General features: G+C 53.0%; 1 protein-coding gene across 1 annotated transcript in view; it reads right to left on the reverse strand.

Annotated features, from left to right (window-relative positions):
• Positions 1–16,532, reverse strand: part of CARMIL1 (capping protein regulator and myosin 1 linker 1) — a 146,835-nt gene that overhangs the window by 37,576 nt on the left and 92,727 nt on the right. The window contains exons 18-26 of the mRNA XM_071219951.1: positions 15,474–15,555; positions 14,643–14,742; positions 14,485–14,539; positions 10,433–10,605; positions 8,980–9,048; positions 7,031–7,124; positions 4,452–4,550; positions 1,622–1,750; positions 868–999 (exon numbers count right to left, since the gene is read on the reverse strand). Of these exons, the coding sequence (XP_071076052.1) occupies positions 868–999; positions 1,622–1,750; positions 4,452–4,550; positions 7,031–7,124; positions 8,980–9,048; positions 10,433–10,605; positions 14,485–14,539; positions 14,643–14,742; positions 15,474–15,555 (933 nt within the window). The remainder of the gene's footprint in view (positions 1–867; positions 1,000–1,621; positions 1,751–4,451; positions 4,551–7,030; positions 7,125–8,979; positions 9,049–10,432; positions 10,606–14,484; positions 14,540–14,642; positions 14,743–15,473; positions 15,556–16,532) is intronic.

Raw genomic sequence — 16,532 nt, forward strand, 5'->3', positions numbered from 1 at the left:
GAGAGGGAGAGAAAGGTGGGCCCTGCTTGTGAGGCTGAAGAGCAGTGGGGACTCAGCTCGGGGCCGGGAAGCTGGGCGTCAAAATGTGTGGAGAATGGCTGAAAACTATTGGGTCCTAAATATATTCATATTATTTCAGGCTTATAAAAATTCAGACCTTCCATCTGCTGCCTCTCAACAGGGACTAACTAGCAAGAGCCGACCCCCAAGGCACAAGAGGAGGCAGACCAAAGACACTGAGTTTCGTGGCTGTGACCAGTCTGAACAGAGGAAGAGGGGGCGGGGACGGGGACAGGACGGGGACGTCCCTGCCACCGTGTGCCACTTAGATCTGAGACCCACCAAGCCTCGGTGTATGAGCAGCTCTCGCAGACACTTCAAAGGAGGAAAGTAGGTGATATACGAAAACAAAAGAAGGAACAGGATGGGCAGCAAAACTACTCGAGGCATCACTGGCCATTAAAGAAATCCAAAGCACAAACAGAGGTTTCTTCCAACCCACGAGACAAGTAGTAAAAGGTCAGCATACTTAATGTTGGTAAGGGTGTGGCAAAACTGGCAATTCCCTGCAGTTCCAGAGAACAGCTGCAGATCCACATAAAAGTGAACACTCCACAAGCCCTTTGGGCTGGGGCGGGGCACTGACAGACACTTATCCAACAGAGCTCACCAGAGAAGAAGTTGCTCCAAAATGAAGCGGGAAAAGACAGTGTTCCATTAGGACAACTCGTGCAGGTGTGTACAGGTGTGTACAGGTGAGCACACACGCACACAAATCTATGACATGCAGGCGGCTACGGCATGAAATGCTATCACACACAGCGAAGGCGTGACAGCGTCGTTTCCAAGATCACAGAAATCACAAACCTTCAGCTGCTCGTCGACCACCCTCGTCACCTCTCCGGCCATGGACTCCAGCGTCTCCTGAATGGGGCTGGACAGCAGGCCACTGGCTCCCGCCCAGGACGTGCTGCCGACGTGGTACAAGTTTGGCAACAACTGCGAGAAAAACAAAAGAACACCCGTCGTACACACGTAAGCACCGAAGTCCTGCAGAGCCTAGTGCAAAGGGCGGAGAAGTGTGTCAGGCTTACAAAACCATTCCTGATCAGAGGTCCTCCGGGCAGATCAAGAAACTGAGGCCCAGCGTGGGAACCACCAGGACAGGGCATTCGCTTGCACCTTGTGTCCATCTGACTGAGCCCCAGGGTCCCTCCTACTCAGGACAGTCACCAATGAGTGTGTGACTCCAACAGCTGAGCCAGAACCAGGTCTGGGGACAAATTCGGGGACAAATTCTACCATGAGAGAGGCTTCTTTCAGGTGACGGGGAGAGTGTCCTTCAATCATTGGCAAGTGGAAGAATGGTTGAGTTGTTATCGTTTAAACCCCAACTGCCTCCGGGTGACTTGGCGCCCGAAGGTGGCCTTTGTAATCATGTCCCTCTCTGTGCTGCAAGGGGCGCAGAACGGAGGCCAAGAGGGATCCACCTCACTCTGCTCTTGTGCGCAACCTTGGACATCGGTAGAAAGGTAAGGAAAGCTGGAACTAGTTTCCAAAATTGAAGTTTAAACACCTTGTTATTACGTAAGACGCCCACGCAGCCTGCACGGAAACTCACCGTCTTGGAGTTCTTCGCGTCCCGCATCAGCCGTTCCGCGGCCTTCACGTCCTCCTGGACGGCGTCCCCCATGCAGTTGCGCAGGGAGTTGAGGTGGTCCTGGACCTTCACACATATCCTGTCTATCATCTGCCCACACGCGGAGGTGACCACCAGCGTTCCGGGGAGCCCGGCCAGGGTTCGGGTGGAAGGAAACAGAACAAATGAGGATGGAAACTTCTTCCAGCTGAAATATCCGAGAGGGCCGCTCACGGCCCATTACTAGTGTATCTGTTCACAGAAGAAACCTTGGGCGACATCAACGCCAGGAAAACTGATGGGATCCTGGTCCCCACTCTGGCTTAGAAAAGGCAGCTTGTATCCCTGGCTGGTCTGGCTCAGTGGACTGAGCAAGGGCCTGAAAACCAAAGGGTTGCCGGTTCGATTCCCATCAGGGCACATGCCTGGGTTGATGCAGGCCGGGCCTTGGAAAGGCAACCACACATTGGTGTTTCTCTCCCTCTCTTTTCCCTCCCTTCCCTTCTGTCTAAAGATAAATAAATAAATAAATCTTTAAAGAAAGAGAAGCAGCTGCCATGAACGAGGGAGAAGTCAGAAGCACACTGTAGGCGGAGACGCCTGTGTTATGAGAGCTGCTAAGGGAATCCGAGGGTCTGGCTGCAGTGCTCTCTGCACCTCCAACGTGAAGCACGGAACCTGGGAAGTGACAGGAACCCACCAAGCACTCAGCTGAAATTAGTCCCTTGCAGGAGAAAAAATCAAGGCTCTGGTAATGTCAAAATAATGCTATTTTCCCAAGACTCCCTGTCACTTCACAAACATTCATAATTATTTTTCTCAACATGCGTCGCTTTACTTTTATGCAAATAACACCTGCTGACTGCGGCATGTTCAGACGATGCTGGGAAGAGGAAGGGCACAAAAGCCACCGAGTCGCCCAGGTGACAGAACCATCCTCTCTCGAACGTCTGCCCACAGTCACCCTAGAAATTTCACCGACTAGGAACACTCCCCACGAGGCTTTTATCACGGGCGCCCTTCCTTCATCCTCTCTCAATATGAAGCAGCAACAAAATGTAAAACCGCCCCTGCCTCATGCAGGGAAACGTGCGAGCGACACACACCGTCTCACAGGACGGCACCGTCCCTGCCAGTCAGTCCCTCTCCACCCTCGGAGAGCACTTGGGAGGACCTGTTGCTCTTTCCATTCTTCTGGCTGCCATCTTGAATTTAAACAGTAGGCTTCTTTTTGTATTTTTCATTCTAAATTATAAAAAATAAAAACTAGCACACGTGTACACTACCACTCACCTTTCTCCCATTTCAATGCCTGATTTTAATTTCGTGGAACAATAATTTTTGTTGTAACAATGATTCGATTTTTCCTTTTTGTCTAAGTTGGTATTAAAATTTTAAACCCACTAAAATGCAGCTACAGAGTTATGATTATGGGAGCCATAGAGAAACAAATTTAATTCCAAAGTGACAATTTTTAAAAGCTTATTCCAGTTTTTATAACTTTTTATGATTTTATTTTTTGCTATAGTTTCTAATTTGTACCTCACTGTATATACTTCCTGATTTTCTTTGATATGCTAAAGAAATTCCTCAAAAGACTTCATATGGGAAGTGGGGGTGAAATTTCTGGGTCCACGTCTGGAGATATTGTTATTCTGCTTTCACGTCCACTGATGAGAGAGCTAGGTATAGAATTCTTAGTCCACTAAAATGTCCAGTAAGTCGCCCTCTGAATGACACTAATGACCTGTTTGCTTCTAGCAGCTGGGATGAGGCCAAGGAACGGTCCCGGCTCCCTGGCAAGATTCCCGTTCATTCTCTCTGGAACGCTTTCGGGTTTTTTCATTCCAGGTGTTCTGGCCGGGATGAGTCTAGCGGAGGGTCTTTTGACTGTTCATTCTGATCCATTTTCATAGGTCACTTCAACCCAAAACTCCTGTTTTCCATTATTTTCACACTTGCCCAATTTTTTCTATTATTTCTTTTTTTAAATTTTTCCATTCCTATGAGAGAGCTGTCGGTCACTTGGAACTTCTCAGCTCTCTGATGTAGTTTTCATCTGCCTTTTTAGTGCACGTTAAAGGTTTCCTCCACTTTTTCTCCCCGCCCCCCCAAAAAAAGCTTCCCGTGAGCCCGTCAGGGCGCCCGAGGCTCTGCCACAGTCTCGCATCCAGGTGCTGAGCACCGCCCCCTGCTCTGCGAGGGCGCCCTTCTCAGCGGTCCATCGAAGTCCACTTTTGTGCACTACCTCGGCTCAGCGCTGTCGTCTGTTTTGCTCTTCCTGTGACACATGCTGTGAGTTTTCCTCAAATACCTTACAATCCTTGAGTTTGATGGGTATTTTTAGGGGAAAATATTCCACACTTTTTAAATTATTAGAAGCCTCTTTTCCTCCCTCACATTGAGTACAGAAAAGAGAAAAGCATTTGAGTTTCTCTTCAGCACTTAAGTTTTAATTAATATCAACAAAATCTTCACTACTCAGAAGAATCTGGGAATTTGTTTCATGCTCAGAAGTCCGAAGGCCTAGAAACAGAACGTCCGCAAGGCGGCCATTGGATTACCCTCCGATTGCATCATCTGCTGCTGTGAGCTCCTACTTTCTGTGCTTCGATCTACAATGCACCTTCCTGACCCTCTGAAAGGCACGAACCCCACCACCGAGCAAAAGTGTGAAATTAGCGCTAGGATTAGCCTGCATCTTCCTCCCTGTGCATAGTCCCCCAAACCCCACTAACACTTGTCGTTCTTACAGTCGCCCCGGCCGTGACAGGTGCAGAAGGGTGGGGGCAGCGAGCATCGGGCCCCTCACCTGCTGCGTGGTGCTGCTGACGATGCCTTGCTGCAGGCGGTAGGCCTGCTCCTGCAGGTACTTCCTGGTCTCGTGGTTCCGCAGCAGGTAGTTCTCTATCTGCAAATGAAGCACATGTCTCTCAAGGTTGCAGCTTGCCTCGGCTGCTGAACCTAAGACCAAAGCACCACTTGACACATCCCTCCCCCTCCGTGCCCTGATCCCCGAAGACTAATGAAGCAGGAGCCCGGCTATCGCTGGGAGGTACTGCTGGTGTTTTTAGGAAGAAATGTGACGTGCAGGTAGCTGGAGTCGTTTTTACGTGACTTGGGAGCTAATGAAGCTAAGCGAGTGTTTAATCTCCTGCAGGGCTCAAACCCCCCATAGTGACTGCCTGCAGCCCTCTGCACAACCTCAGAGCTTTCTGTCGCATAGATATTTAACTACAAAACAGTTCTCTAGTTACATGAACATCCCCAGGGGGCACAGATGCGACTCCATGGAGCTCTGAGGCACTGACAGAGGCCAGTCACACTCGGAAAATTCCTTACGGGAAAAGAGGGAGAAGGCAGACATGACACCTGCACAATACAGGCTGGTCCAACTCCTAGACATATCAGTTTCATGAATGTACCAGGTTCTCGTACTTTGTCACCAACAGGGCTGATTTAGCAAAAGTACTGAAAATAAAAACATCCCACAGAAAATGAGGAATCTTCAAGTTACTTGACAATTTGCATTTTATAAAACGACAACCTCCTATAGAAAGTTCAAATGTACATATTGTAACGAGGCTGAGACAAAGCATTTAAGAACCACCCCTGGGTGGTGTGGCTCAGTGGATTGAGCGTCAGCCTGCAAAGCAAACGATCACCGGTTCGATCCCCAGTCAGGGCACATGCCTGGATTGCAGGCCAGGTCCCCAGTGCGGGGTGCATGAGAGGCAACCACACAGTGATGTTTCTCTCCCTCCCTTCCCCTCTCTCTAAAAATAAATAAAATCTTTAAAAAAGAAAAGCAAAAAGAACCACACACAATGGCTATAGTTGAACAAGGTAGGGTTAACTACTGGGAATGACGGATACCCTGGCAGGTGTGTGTTAAAGAACGATGGGGATGGGCAACTGTGCTCGTTTGTCTGTTGTGACTTCCGTGTTTTCAGTAAACACCACTTGACCACTTGGCTTTTAATTTGTCACTGTGGTTCCCTGGCCAGGAACTCCCAGTACCTGCGAAGCTTTCAGCACGATTACATTCTCATTTTCATCTTCCTTGTGCTAAAATGATGACTACTAAATACCAATTAGGGACAACTAAAATGCAGACTGTAATTGGTACCGTCCCTGGAACCCAAAAGCGGAACAAAATGCAGCTCTGCACTAGCCCCCCATGAAGACATTACAGAAGCAGAAAGGCCCCTGAACGCCACACACAGAAAGTGAGAACACGTAACATCAATTCCCTCCTGCTGCCGCCCGAGAAGCCGCCTCTCTCCAAGGTGACACTACCGCCAACGTGCAATGTTTTTGCTCCAGAGATTCTCTCGCCGGCAGTGTGGCGGGGGCACACCCACCCGCCTGGACCTCCTGCTTTGTCATCTGCCCTTTTACCCTTGGCCTTGGGACGCACAGGCTGCGGCCAGTTCTGGGAGCAGTCTGTTCCCTCGGGAGGTTCACACACCTCCAGATGGACCCCTGCTTACCAACAGTGCTGCCCAGACCAAGCCTGGAGGGAGGTTTGTAGAAAACCCAACACGCTAAGCTCCTTTCTAAAAGCACAGCAATGCCTGAGTGTCTGAAGGACCCGCCTGCCATGTACACATTTCTGCTGGAAGTATTCGCATCTTTGGAACAACGGGGTGAACTTCCCGTCCGAGCACCATTTCAGACCCAGACAGAGACCCCGCACTCCAGGGGCTGAGGACAGGGGGCTGGAGGGGGCTGGAGGGCGGGGGGCTGGGTTCACCGGGAGCAAGGCCTCGGCTGTGGAAAACAGAGGCACTGGGTGTATTCACAGCCGTTACTCTTCCCCTCCCCCACCAGAGCTGTGCGGGGTTGCCCTGCAGTCTGTGCTGTGAGAACCTGGGGGGCTCCTGCAGGCGAAACTTGTAGGGGGTCAGGGCCACCCTGAGACAGGCCCTCCTGGATGGCCCTAGCTCCTGCTGAGCTGTGGGACTACTGGGACAGCCCTGGACAGACAGACACCTGCAGATGGAGGTGGGGACAGAGGAGGGGAAACCTTGGGGGTGGCCTAGCTTTCCTGATGAGGAAGGAGGGAGATGGAGGACACAGAGGTTGTGCCAGCGGACCCTCGGGCCCACACCTGTCCTCAGGGCAACGGGATAGCCACCCGGTGCGAGCTTTGCACGTGGATGCTGCAAGGATGTTACTCCACCCACTCAAACTGCACCTCAAGCTCCAGGCTCATCTCCGCCCTCCCCCGTCACGCGGGACTCCTGGCGTGGCCCAGAGAATGCAAGCTGATGTGAAGGCGGATCAGGGGTAGGATGCAAACCACTGTTCATTCGCACCGTCAGACGCAGGAACACAATTCAGCGCCAGTGAGTGTTCACTACAGCCGGGCTGCCACCCCTGCAGTACCTTCTGCAGAGCCTCCTCCGTCTTTTCAGGGTTCGTCTTCAGGGCTTGAGCGGCATCGTACATGGGGATGGGCATGAACCTCAGCGTGTAGTTCCTAGAAAGAGGAGAAAGGGATGTTTGTTTAAAAGCGTCTTCCTAGTATCTTGATTCAGCACTTCTCTAAAACCCTAAAAGGCAGCTGCCAGAATGACAGAAAGTTCCAAATGGCCAACCCGTCTTGGGCCCCGGACTGCAGGCCGGTGTGGTGGCCCTGCGGCAGCCCAGGCGGCCTCGTCCACTCAGGACAACTGACAAAATGGCACAACTGCCAGGAACATGGCTGTTCTCAGTGCTCAGTGACACTGGGGACAGAACGCTCAGACTGGGGCTGGAGAGAGGGACTGGGAGGGACCCGCTGCTTAGGCTGGCGGCACTGCTGGGCCTGAGTGGGCTGGAGCAGCCCAGTGACCATGGGTGGAGGCCAGACACAAACTATAAGAGGGGAAATCAAAACGAAACGCTCGCTCGCAAAGCGAGGACGTTCATATCCACAAAGTCCGTCTGTCCAGGCTCTGGGCTCCGCGACACAATCAAGTCCAAGGCAGGGGACTGTCTTCAGAAATGCAGCCGGAGCGGCTTCCTGCCCAGCCCGACGCCCCGAGTACCGCAGGTCCCCGCCTTTACGATCGCCATCGGCCCGGCCACCAGGCTCTGGCCACCAGGTGCAGCCCTGGGGGGGCCTGTCCACGTGACCAGCTGCTCAGATGGGCCTCACTTCAGTGCAAGGGAAACGGGAGGAATCTCCAGTCCCAGCCCCGTGAGCGACGTTCATGAGCCCAGATGACAGGGACACCTGCTCCCGACAGCGAACTCTGCCCCCCCACCCCAGCGTCCATCTGTCTCCCATCTCTGCAGGCCACGGCGTCACCGGGGGCAGCCGGGCCCTTAGCACCCAAACGCAGCTACTGCAAACATTTATGTGTTTCTGTGCTGGGGGTGTAGGGGTGGAAAGGAGTAATTACAGGTGATTGTGCAGTCAGGGAAGGCTCCTGGAGATGTGGCCGTGGTGACCGGATGGTCACAGCTGCCTTTCCCCAGGTCAGTGACGGCCTATGGGTGGAGGGCCCCCTGGACCACAGGATTTAGAGTCGGAAGGTACTCAGACGTGACAGACGTCCTCACTTTATCAAAGAAGAATTCATCCATGGTGGAATGCTTCCCTCAGGGCCACAGGCTTGTCGGGGACAGAGCTGGGGACAAAGCTGGGGACCAAAGGGAGGGCTCCGAGCTCCAGGTCTACGCTGGGTGTGGGTGTGCAGCCAGGAGGCCTCCGGCACGTGGGGAAGCCCGAGACAACACAAAACGACACCCCGCCCCTCCCCCACGGACTGATGTCCACGCCACTGGCCCCTAATTTCCACGCACACGTTGTGACTTGTCATGTTTACTGTAAATCTGCTTGGATCTTCCTGCCTTTAGAATACTATGTGAGGGCTGGACAGCTCAGAGAGAACCAGCTTTCTAGCATTTTTCCGGCCACATTTTTGTGGTGAGTCCCTCCTGGGAAGGCAAACCCGACCGTAAGTAATAATCACGGACCCTGGTGAGTACAGTCCTAAAGACAGTCTCTGCTGGCAATGAGACGCGTTAGCCCTGGGCTGGCCTTCCCCCCACTGCAATTTTATTTTCTGGAGCTCAGCTTGCTTCTCACCACTGGTGAGAAGCTGTCAAAATGGGCAACAAAGTAACACCAGTGGGAACAGATCAAAACCACAGGGGGAGGAAGCCAGGCATCCATCCTGGGCCCTCACTTTACAGGATCTCACACCAGCCCCACGTGGTGGGCAGAAACGGACTCAGCCCCCTGCCCCCCTAAGTCCCAGCCAACAGCTACGCCATCACCCCTCAGGGCTCCCAGACGTGGGTGGAACTTTGTACTTTTGCAGAAAGAAGTCCCCGTGGACACTTACTTCTCCATAGCAACAGCTATATCTTGAAAGCCTTGTGCGGTGATGTTGTTCTTGTCCCATATCACAGTCCTGTGTGGAGAGCGAATCACACGAACGGTCAGACACGTGGGGAAGGGGAGGAGTCTCCTGCCGAAATCTCATCTCTCGCGGGCCACACCGCCCCGGTGTCTCTGCACGACGGCATGACGCAGGCAAGGAAAACGTTCACCAGCAAGGACGAGCCCTTCTCCAGGGTTATGTCATTACAGGACAGGATTATGTGTTAGGTTCTTAACACATTTTCTGCCCAAATAGTGTGGGGCAGCAAATACGCTAATTTACCGCGCAGGCTCGGCTACGCAGAGTCTAAAACCGGATTCCTCTGGCGTTTCCCCCACAGAAGTCTAGGATTTGTGTCTCAGGCGGAAACTGTGTAGCAGAGACACTAAACAGCCCACGTCCAGCACACAGAACTCCAGGCACGGAGGCGCTGCCTAACCTGGAGTTCTCGCCCCGTTTCTTGCGTCCCCATCCCTGCCCTGCCCTGGTGTGGTCGGCATCCTGGAACCGCACTTGCTCCGTGGGGGACACCTTGGTTTCTCTAACAGGACACTGTTACTTCTGAAGCGCAAAGTCTGACGTGCAAGGAGAGTGTTGTTGCACCTTCGGACCATGAACAAGGAGAGGGAGCTGAAGGTGTGTCGGGTCACCTGACACCTGACAGGGCTCCTTGTTTGTCTACAGGATCCTGGGCGCATGAGCGGCAGGTGCTCCTGTGCCTACTGTTACGACCCCCTGCCCACGGACTGACCTCAGAGGCCCTGCGGCAGGGCACGCTTTTGGCTTCAGTTTAGACGGAGGCTCTGACTCCTGCTTGGGAGTTAGGGAACCTCAGGGAACAGCCCTTGCAGGGGGCTGTGCATTGAGTCCGCACTCCCCAGGCGGCCGGGTCAGCGGTAACCCGTCTCCCTGAAGGACAGACGCTGCACGGTCACCATGTGGCTGGTCCTTAAGAACGGCCACATGTATGGACACCGCTGGACAGAGTGGTTAGCACCCAGCGTGAACTTGCCTGGAACCAGTGGGCCCCGGGCACCCCTGGTGTTCAGTCTCTGCGGGGACAGGGACAGGGGTGGTGGACGGGATGCTGGGCTCACACCCCCTGTGGGGAAGGCCCCGAGTCACACCTGCCGCCCTCCTGGCTCGGTTCACAGGGCCCTGCCACCAGGGGCCACGCTGCTGCCGCCTGTCCACACCCCTGGGTCAGCGTGAGCCACTCTCGGGCAGGGCTGCCCTCCCGACAAAGGAGCCACTACGCCCGCAGCAGGGACACTGCCCAGTGCTCCAGCCAGATGGAACCGGCAGCTCCGGAAGTCAGGCCCCCGCCCCAGTACGGCACAGCCCACTCTCGGTGCTCACTGCTCAGGCCCTCCCGCAGGCCGCACTGCCCACTGTACCTGAGCTTCCCACGTACCTGAGCTTGGTGTTGATCTGCAGCGCCTTGGCCAGCATCCGGGCACCCAGGTCACCCATGGCGTTCCCGCTGATGTCCACTGCGGTCAGGGACGTGTTGCTGCCCAGTGCATTGATGAGGATGGTGACCTCAGTCTTGAGCTTGGAGTCGGCCAGGGACAGGGACTGCAGAGGCTGCGGAGGGACAGCACACACATGGGCTCGCCGCAGAGCCCTGCCGAGGGGACCCCCTGCGCCAAGGGCCCCATTTGTGGGCTTCTGGCTGAAAGCAGCTGCTGAGTGGGGCCTGCGGTTCTGGCACACAGCAGGCCTGGCACCCGGCACAGAGGGCTGCATCCCAGGGCCGGTGCTGGCCACCTCGGGGGGACACTGGGAGTGGCCGCAGCCAGCTCTCTTGATATGATGACAGAAGCCAGGATGCTACATCGAAATGTCCTGGCCTCAGTGTGGCCACACTGTGCCTTTTCACCCACTTTGCTTTCGGGAAAGATGAAATGACATCTCCAAATGCTAGCAGAGGGAAGGCAAATGGAACACCAGCCAAGACTAGCCACAGCTGACCACCACTGACCCCCCTACGCTGGAGTGCTGGGTCCGCTTTCGACCTGTATTTACTCACCGACCGCCCCCAGGAACCACCGCCTGGGCGTTGCTATCATATTAGCTGCCGTCCCTCGTCCAGCTGAGCAACAAGAAGGCCAAGTGATTCGCGTCACACAGGAGAGAGTGGTTGAGTTGGGCCAGATGGTTCCTGACCCTGTGCTCTGGACCCCACACAGTCCCCCGCCCCCCACCAACCACGTATCCTGGATCTCCGATCATCACTCTTAGCTTTATAAACACCGATCAAAGACCTACCTACGATTAAAAAAAGAAAAAGTCCACTGGAGGTGACCTTACCCTAAGCTGTCCGGTGACTCCGGCCGGGCCGCCCACTGTCCCTCTAAGCCAGAGACTGACCACACTCGGCCCAGAGGCAGCTCTGTTTGGCTGGCACCATATCTGACCACAATCCGACCAGGGTCCCCTACTGACAGCCGGCTCCCAAGACCTGCTCCTGTCGGCCTCCAGCCCAGGGACATCAGAGTCCACCAGCCTTCATTTGCGCTGCACTCAGCTTAACACCGTGAGATATCTCACCCCAGAACCCGTGAGGCTGGGAAAGTCGGAATGCAGACTCCTGAGTGGGCTGTCTCCAGTCTGCACTCACCCAGCCCCACTGAGCAGTTCCAGCCAGTTCTGCCCAGCGGTTCTGTCACCCCAGGAAGGAGGAGACTGGAAGCCACTTCTAGGGACCCTGGTGACCGGGTTCCACTGTGGTCGTGGGCCTAGAGCTCTGAGGACGTGCATGGTGGACCATGCGACCCCCTCGAGCACTGCACACCGACCCCAGGGCGGCTCCTGTCCGAGGCACCCCAGCCCCCTGGCCGAGCGGGTGACATGCAGGCGCTGCTGGTTTCAAGACTCAGGTTGCCAGGGGCTACACTTATCGTCCAAAGTCGATGTTTTCTAACCAGCTCCATCCGTGGCGAAACCTGATGGTAGCAGTCCACCTGTCCACACCAGACCTTCAGGACTGGCCCAGCGTGGTCGGCGCCACCAAGGCACTGTGCTCAGACTCCGCTGGTCCCTGAGGTCACAGGGACCTGCTGCAGGCACACCATGCCAGGAAGTGGGAAAAACTCAACTGAAAATGCTTCACACTGGAGACATTTAATGCTTCAACTGATAACACTGCTCATCACTTCAATAATCGCAGTTCCAATACCACAAAATGCAATACTACCACTACCTCCCAAGCCTGGAACGCTGCCGGGTCCCCAAGCATCGAGCCCGAGCCCCAGGACTGGCTCACAGGGAACACGGCCCCGTGCATGCTGGGGGACCGCAGGCGGCAGCAGGAGAGCTCCTCGGCCAGCCTGAGCCCCGGGTGTGTCCGAGGTCACCACCGTGTCCCCGCCCACTGCCGAAGGGTGGCACCTCACTGTCATCCCTGTCAGAAACCCGGCTGCTGCTTTTCAGAGCTGGGCTTGCTCCTCTGAGACACAGGCCCCAGGCTGCAGGACAAACATCCTGTGCTGTGGCCGCAGCGTGGGTTTGCGGGTGCCACTCACGATGAGAGTCCCTGCCACCGGGGCCCCTCCCTGTCCCTGTCCCAGGCCTGGGCGCAGCGGCCTGGCCCCCACTGTCCACGGTGCCCGTGGGGTAGAGGTTTCCCACGGGATGCCGCGCGAATGCCAGGCCAGCACAGAACAAGCTCTGCAAACCCTCGGCCCCAGTGGGAGGAGCAAAAAGATTCTCTTTGTCAAAACCTACAAACAGCAAAACAAACACCGAGCCCAATCATGCCCGTGATTGGTGGAATTTTTGTAGTCACAAGACCCAACCCCTAACCATTTTAAATTACTGATTCAGAACCAGAAAAAAAAAAGGAAATCACTTTTGGAAAGAGCCACCTAATTTCAGTGACAGGAACATAAGAAGTCTTCCCTGTCCATCACCAGGGGCACGCGACTCAGACGTACAGAGACAGAATTCCCATTTTCAGAGCAAACTTTCCCATCAGCACATAGGTTTTTAGGTGTGTTTTAAATGGTAAGATTATCTTTAAGCGAGAGATTAGAAATCATAGAATCACAGTTTGAAGACCCCTGTAGCATAATCAAAACATGAAATTCACAAATATGTTTTCCACAAAATATAAATTGCCCTAAAACATGTGCTAGGAAACACACATTTCGGGATGAATAGTAAACATAACTTCACTATGAGTGTTCCCTAGTCTTTGAAAACGGCCAGTTCCGGGCCATGAGAATCTGAAATACAGCGGGGTGGTATAAGTTCAGATTAAATATGCAAAACCAACAGCCCACATTCTGAAAAGTGTAAATTACTTCCTAATTATGCCCCCGATTTTAATAACCAGGATAAGAACAACAAAATGTGAGAATAATTAGCAAATGAGGACACAGAGAAGTACCTGCCTGCAGTAACTGGTAATGAGTTTTACTCGAAGCCCTCAAGCTGGACTCACACCCACACAGGGAGGAGGTGGGAGGAGAGGTGTCTCCCGCCCTCCAGACTACAGCCCCCCGCCCCAAGAGGAGCAAGCAAGAGGAGCAGGGGACGTCCAGTCCCGCTTCCTCAAAGAAGGTAGCTCACAGCTCTATAGAATTTGCTATTATCCTGTATGAATTCACAAGGACAATTAGACTTCTTAAGTTTGTGACGTCTCTTGTGATTCACAGAGGAAGTCACTCCTATGCCCCACAAAACACGAATAAGCAGGAGGAGCACACACTGACTTGGAATTTTGGGTCGCCCCCCCCCCACCCTCCACCCAGGCTGAGCCTGGCAGCCCCGTAGGGCAGGAAGCGGATAAGCCCACAGAGCGGCAGTGAAGCGCAAGGTCGGGCACCAGGCTCGCAGGAAAGCCATTAGCAGTACAGCGCTTTTTGCTTCACCCACAACATGTCTTTTTCTTTTTAGTAATGCATTTTAAAGGGCTGCCAAATAGGGTACTGTTTGAAATTAAATTTCTTCACCCCAAACCAAGACTAACGTGGGGGGGGGATATAGGAGGGGTTAGTAGAGCTTTCAAGAAGAGATGGCGGGTGGGGGCCACTTTCTCTGTCTCTCCTAACTCTGCCTAATTACCGGATGGAATTCAAATTAGCTTCTCCACATGATACAAGGTTACAAAGTCAACTATATGGTAAAAATTCATGCCCACAGAGTAAAGTATGAGGTGAAGTCAGGAAATACAAGGTTTATAAAAGATGGGCTTAGGAGTCAATCTGTATTTCTTTTAATCTATTAGTTACAGTCTTTCTTTAATTAGGCATGAGCTGAATCAAATGAGGGGTAAGTAAATTTTAAATACCTTCTATCGCTATACTAAGTCATAACTCTTTATTCCATTTTTTAAATAACAATAGAAAATGTGTACACAGGTAAAATTACCGGAAAGCACATCACCTTTAGCCCAGTGGAAATACCAAGACTTGTAACACACACAGGACTGGAGGCAGAAGTTTTAAAAATGACACTCACCGATTCTTCGTCTTGAATCATCTGTACTAAGTTGTCCAATACAGGAGCCAGATTTCTAGAGAGATTTTAAAGATGTGGACAGAGGAATCAAATCAAAAGTTTTTGGGAGGCTGGTGGTTTTCATCACTGTCCCGTAAAAAAAAATCCAGAACTCTTACTTGGATTTCATGTTATTAAAATTTTTGCCTAACGCCAGGTGTTGAATGGACCGGTTTTTACTGAGCCACACGATTAAGGTGGAGAGGTCGGACTCCAAGCCTAGAGAGAATGAGAGGGAGAGAGAATCAGAATGTGTACAAAGGAACACCCAGCGGGAACTCCGGTCAGCAAAGGCAACTTGCCTGAGCGCCTGGGATTCCCCTCTTCTTTTCAAAGGAACTGTGCACTCTCTTTTCCTCCCGTTACTGCACGGGGATAAACTCTCTGCAAACTCCCCCCCCCACCCCCCCCCACCCCGCCCCAGCTTCCTCTCACACAGTCCAAGGGGAGAGTGGCAGAAAGCACCCACCCTCCCATCCCTCATCGCGAGACCCCGACACACGGCTCACTGGTAAGTACGGGGCTGTGTGTGCACACTTCACACATCCCTGGGCCCGTGCTATGACAATCAGCAAAAATGATGCGGGTGGGACATGCTTGTAAACAAGTAAACAAGGGCCCAACCTTCTCACCAGCAAGAATGCAAGAGGCTGGGCTCAGAGGCTTGTTGATGTACCAAGGATATTTTAACCAGCTTTTATTTACTGCCTAGACCTTGAATTGCTGGCCCTGGAATCAACTCAGTGAATCAACCCAGTAAGACTTTATTCCATAAATAAAGATGCATTCTGTGAACAAACTCCTTTGTTAAATTTGTAAGTCCTAGCAGACGAGGCACGAGATGACATTTTCATGAGGGGGCTGTCCATCCTGGGCTGGAGGCGAGTGTCCCTTCCCTAACTTGCTTCCAACAACCCGCTGTCTCTCCCCGTTCCCGATGCCTGGCTCACCGTTGTCGGAAATGTCCAGGCTGGTGATGTTGTGGATTTCGGCGATGCAGCCTTCCAGCACCTGTGCACCTCCCGACCGCAGCTGGAGAACACAGACCTGACGTGAGGCTCACTCGCCTGCCGGAGCAGGAGCCAAACGTCAGAAACCAGTGACCCCGTCTCCAACATGGCTCCAAAGGAAAAGCTACACTTAAAAACGTCCGGAAGCAGCCATCAGTGAAATGAGGCAACCTTAGGCGTGGCTGTGGTCTCCCACATCACGTCGCCTGGACGTCATTAGACAAAGGTGCCAGAGATGACCCAGGGTCACCAGCAGCAAGACACTGTCCGTCAGCCCACAAGAAGTTCTTTACTTCCAATGGTTTGGAAACCTAACAAGCCCTTTTCGTGCACAAGGAGGTGTCACTCTTTTATCTGATGGCACATTTCAGGAATAACTACCCACCAGCTTGCAGCACAACAACCAGAGGGAGACAAGAAGGGCTGACATTGAACATCTGCCATTTCGGGGAGGGCCAGCCCTAACTGCCCCCAGGGACGTGTGCGGCTTGCGGGGCCCAGCAGCCGGTCAGGGGCAGCAAGTGGTCACGGAAGACTGTGCCAACACAGGGAGAGCCATGCAAGGAAAAGATGCTTTTTTCCTTAATCTGCTATGACCACTAGGGTTGGCTCCGACAAAAGAGCCGGTTATTCCAAAATAGCTAATGTATTCCAAACAGGAGGACAAGCTTTATAATGCAATAATTTTCATCTTTTTCCATGAAACCAAAAGCACAGTTTCCAGAAGTCAGAATGCCTTAAGAATATCTTATTTTCCTTTCAGCAACTACCTGGGTCCCTACTTTGGGTGAGCCTCGTGCTGGGTGGAAGCTTCCCGGCCGGCGGCCGTGTCACTCAGCAAACTCACTGTCCAGTGGGGGAAAGGAACTACCCCTTATCGGGGACCCCCAATGTACCAAGGATCGTGGTAGTTTCCCTATTCACTTAAGGAAATCAAAATTTACACAAACTGCTCTACCAAGTTTATAATACAAGGTGCTATTTTCTTTCTACCTGTTC

The sequence above is a fragment of the Desmodus rotundus genome, chromosome 12 (assembly GCF_022682495.2).
Source record: "Desmodus rotundus isolate HL8 chromosome 12, HLdesRot8A.1, whole genome shotgun sequence".
Taxonomy (NCBI): Eukaryota; Metazoa; Chordata; class Mammalia; order Chiroptera; family Phyllostomidae; genus Desmodus; species Desmodus rotundus.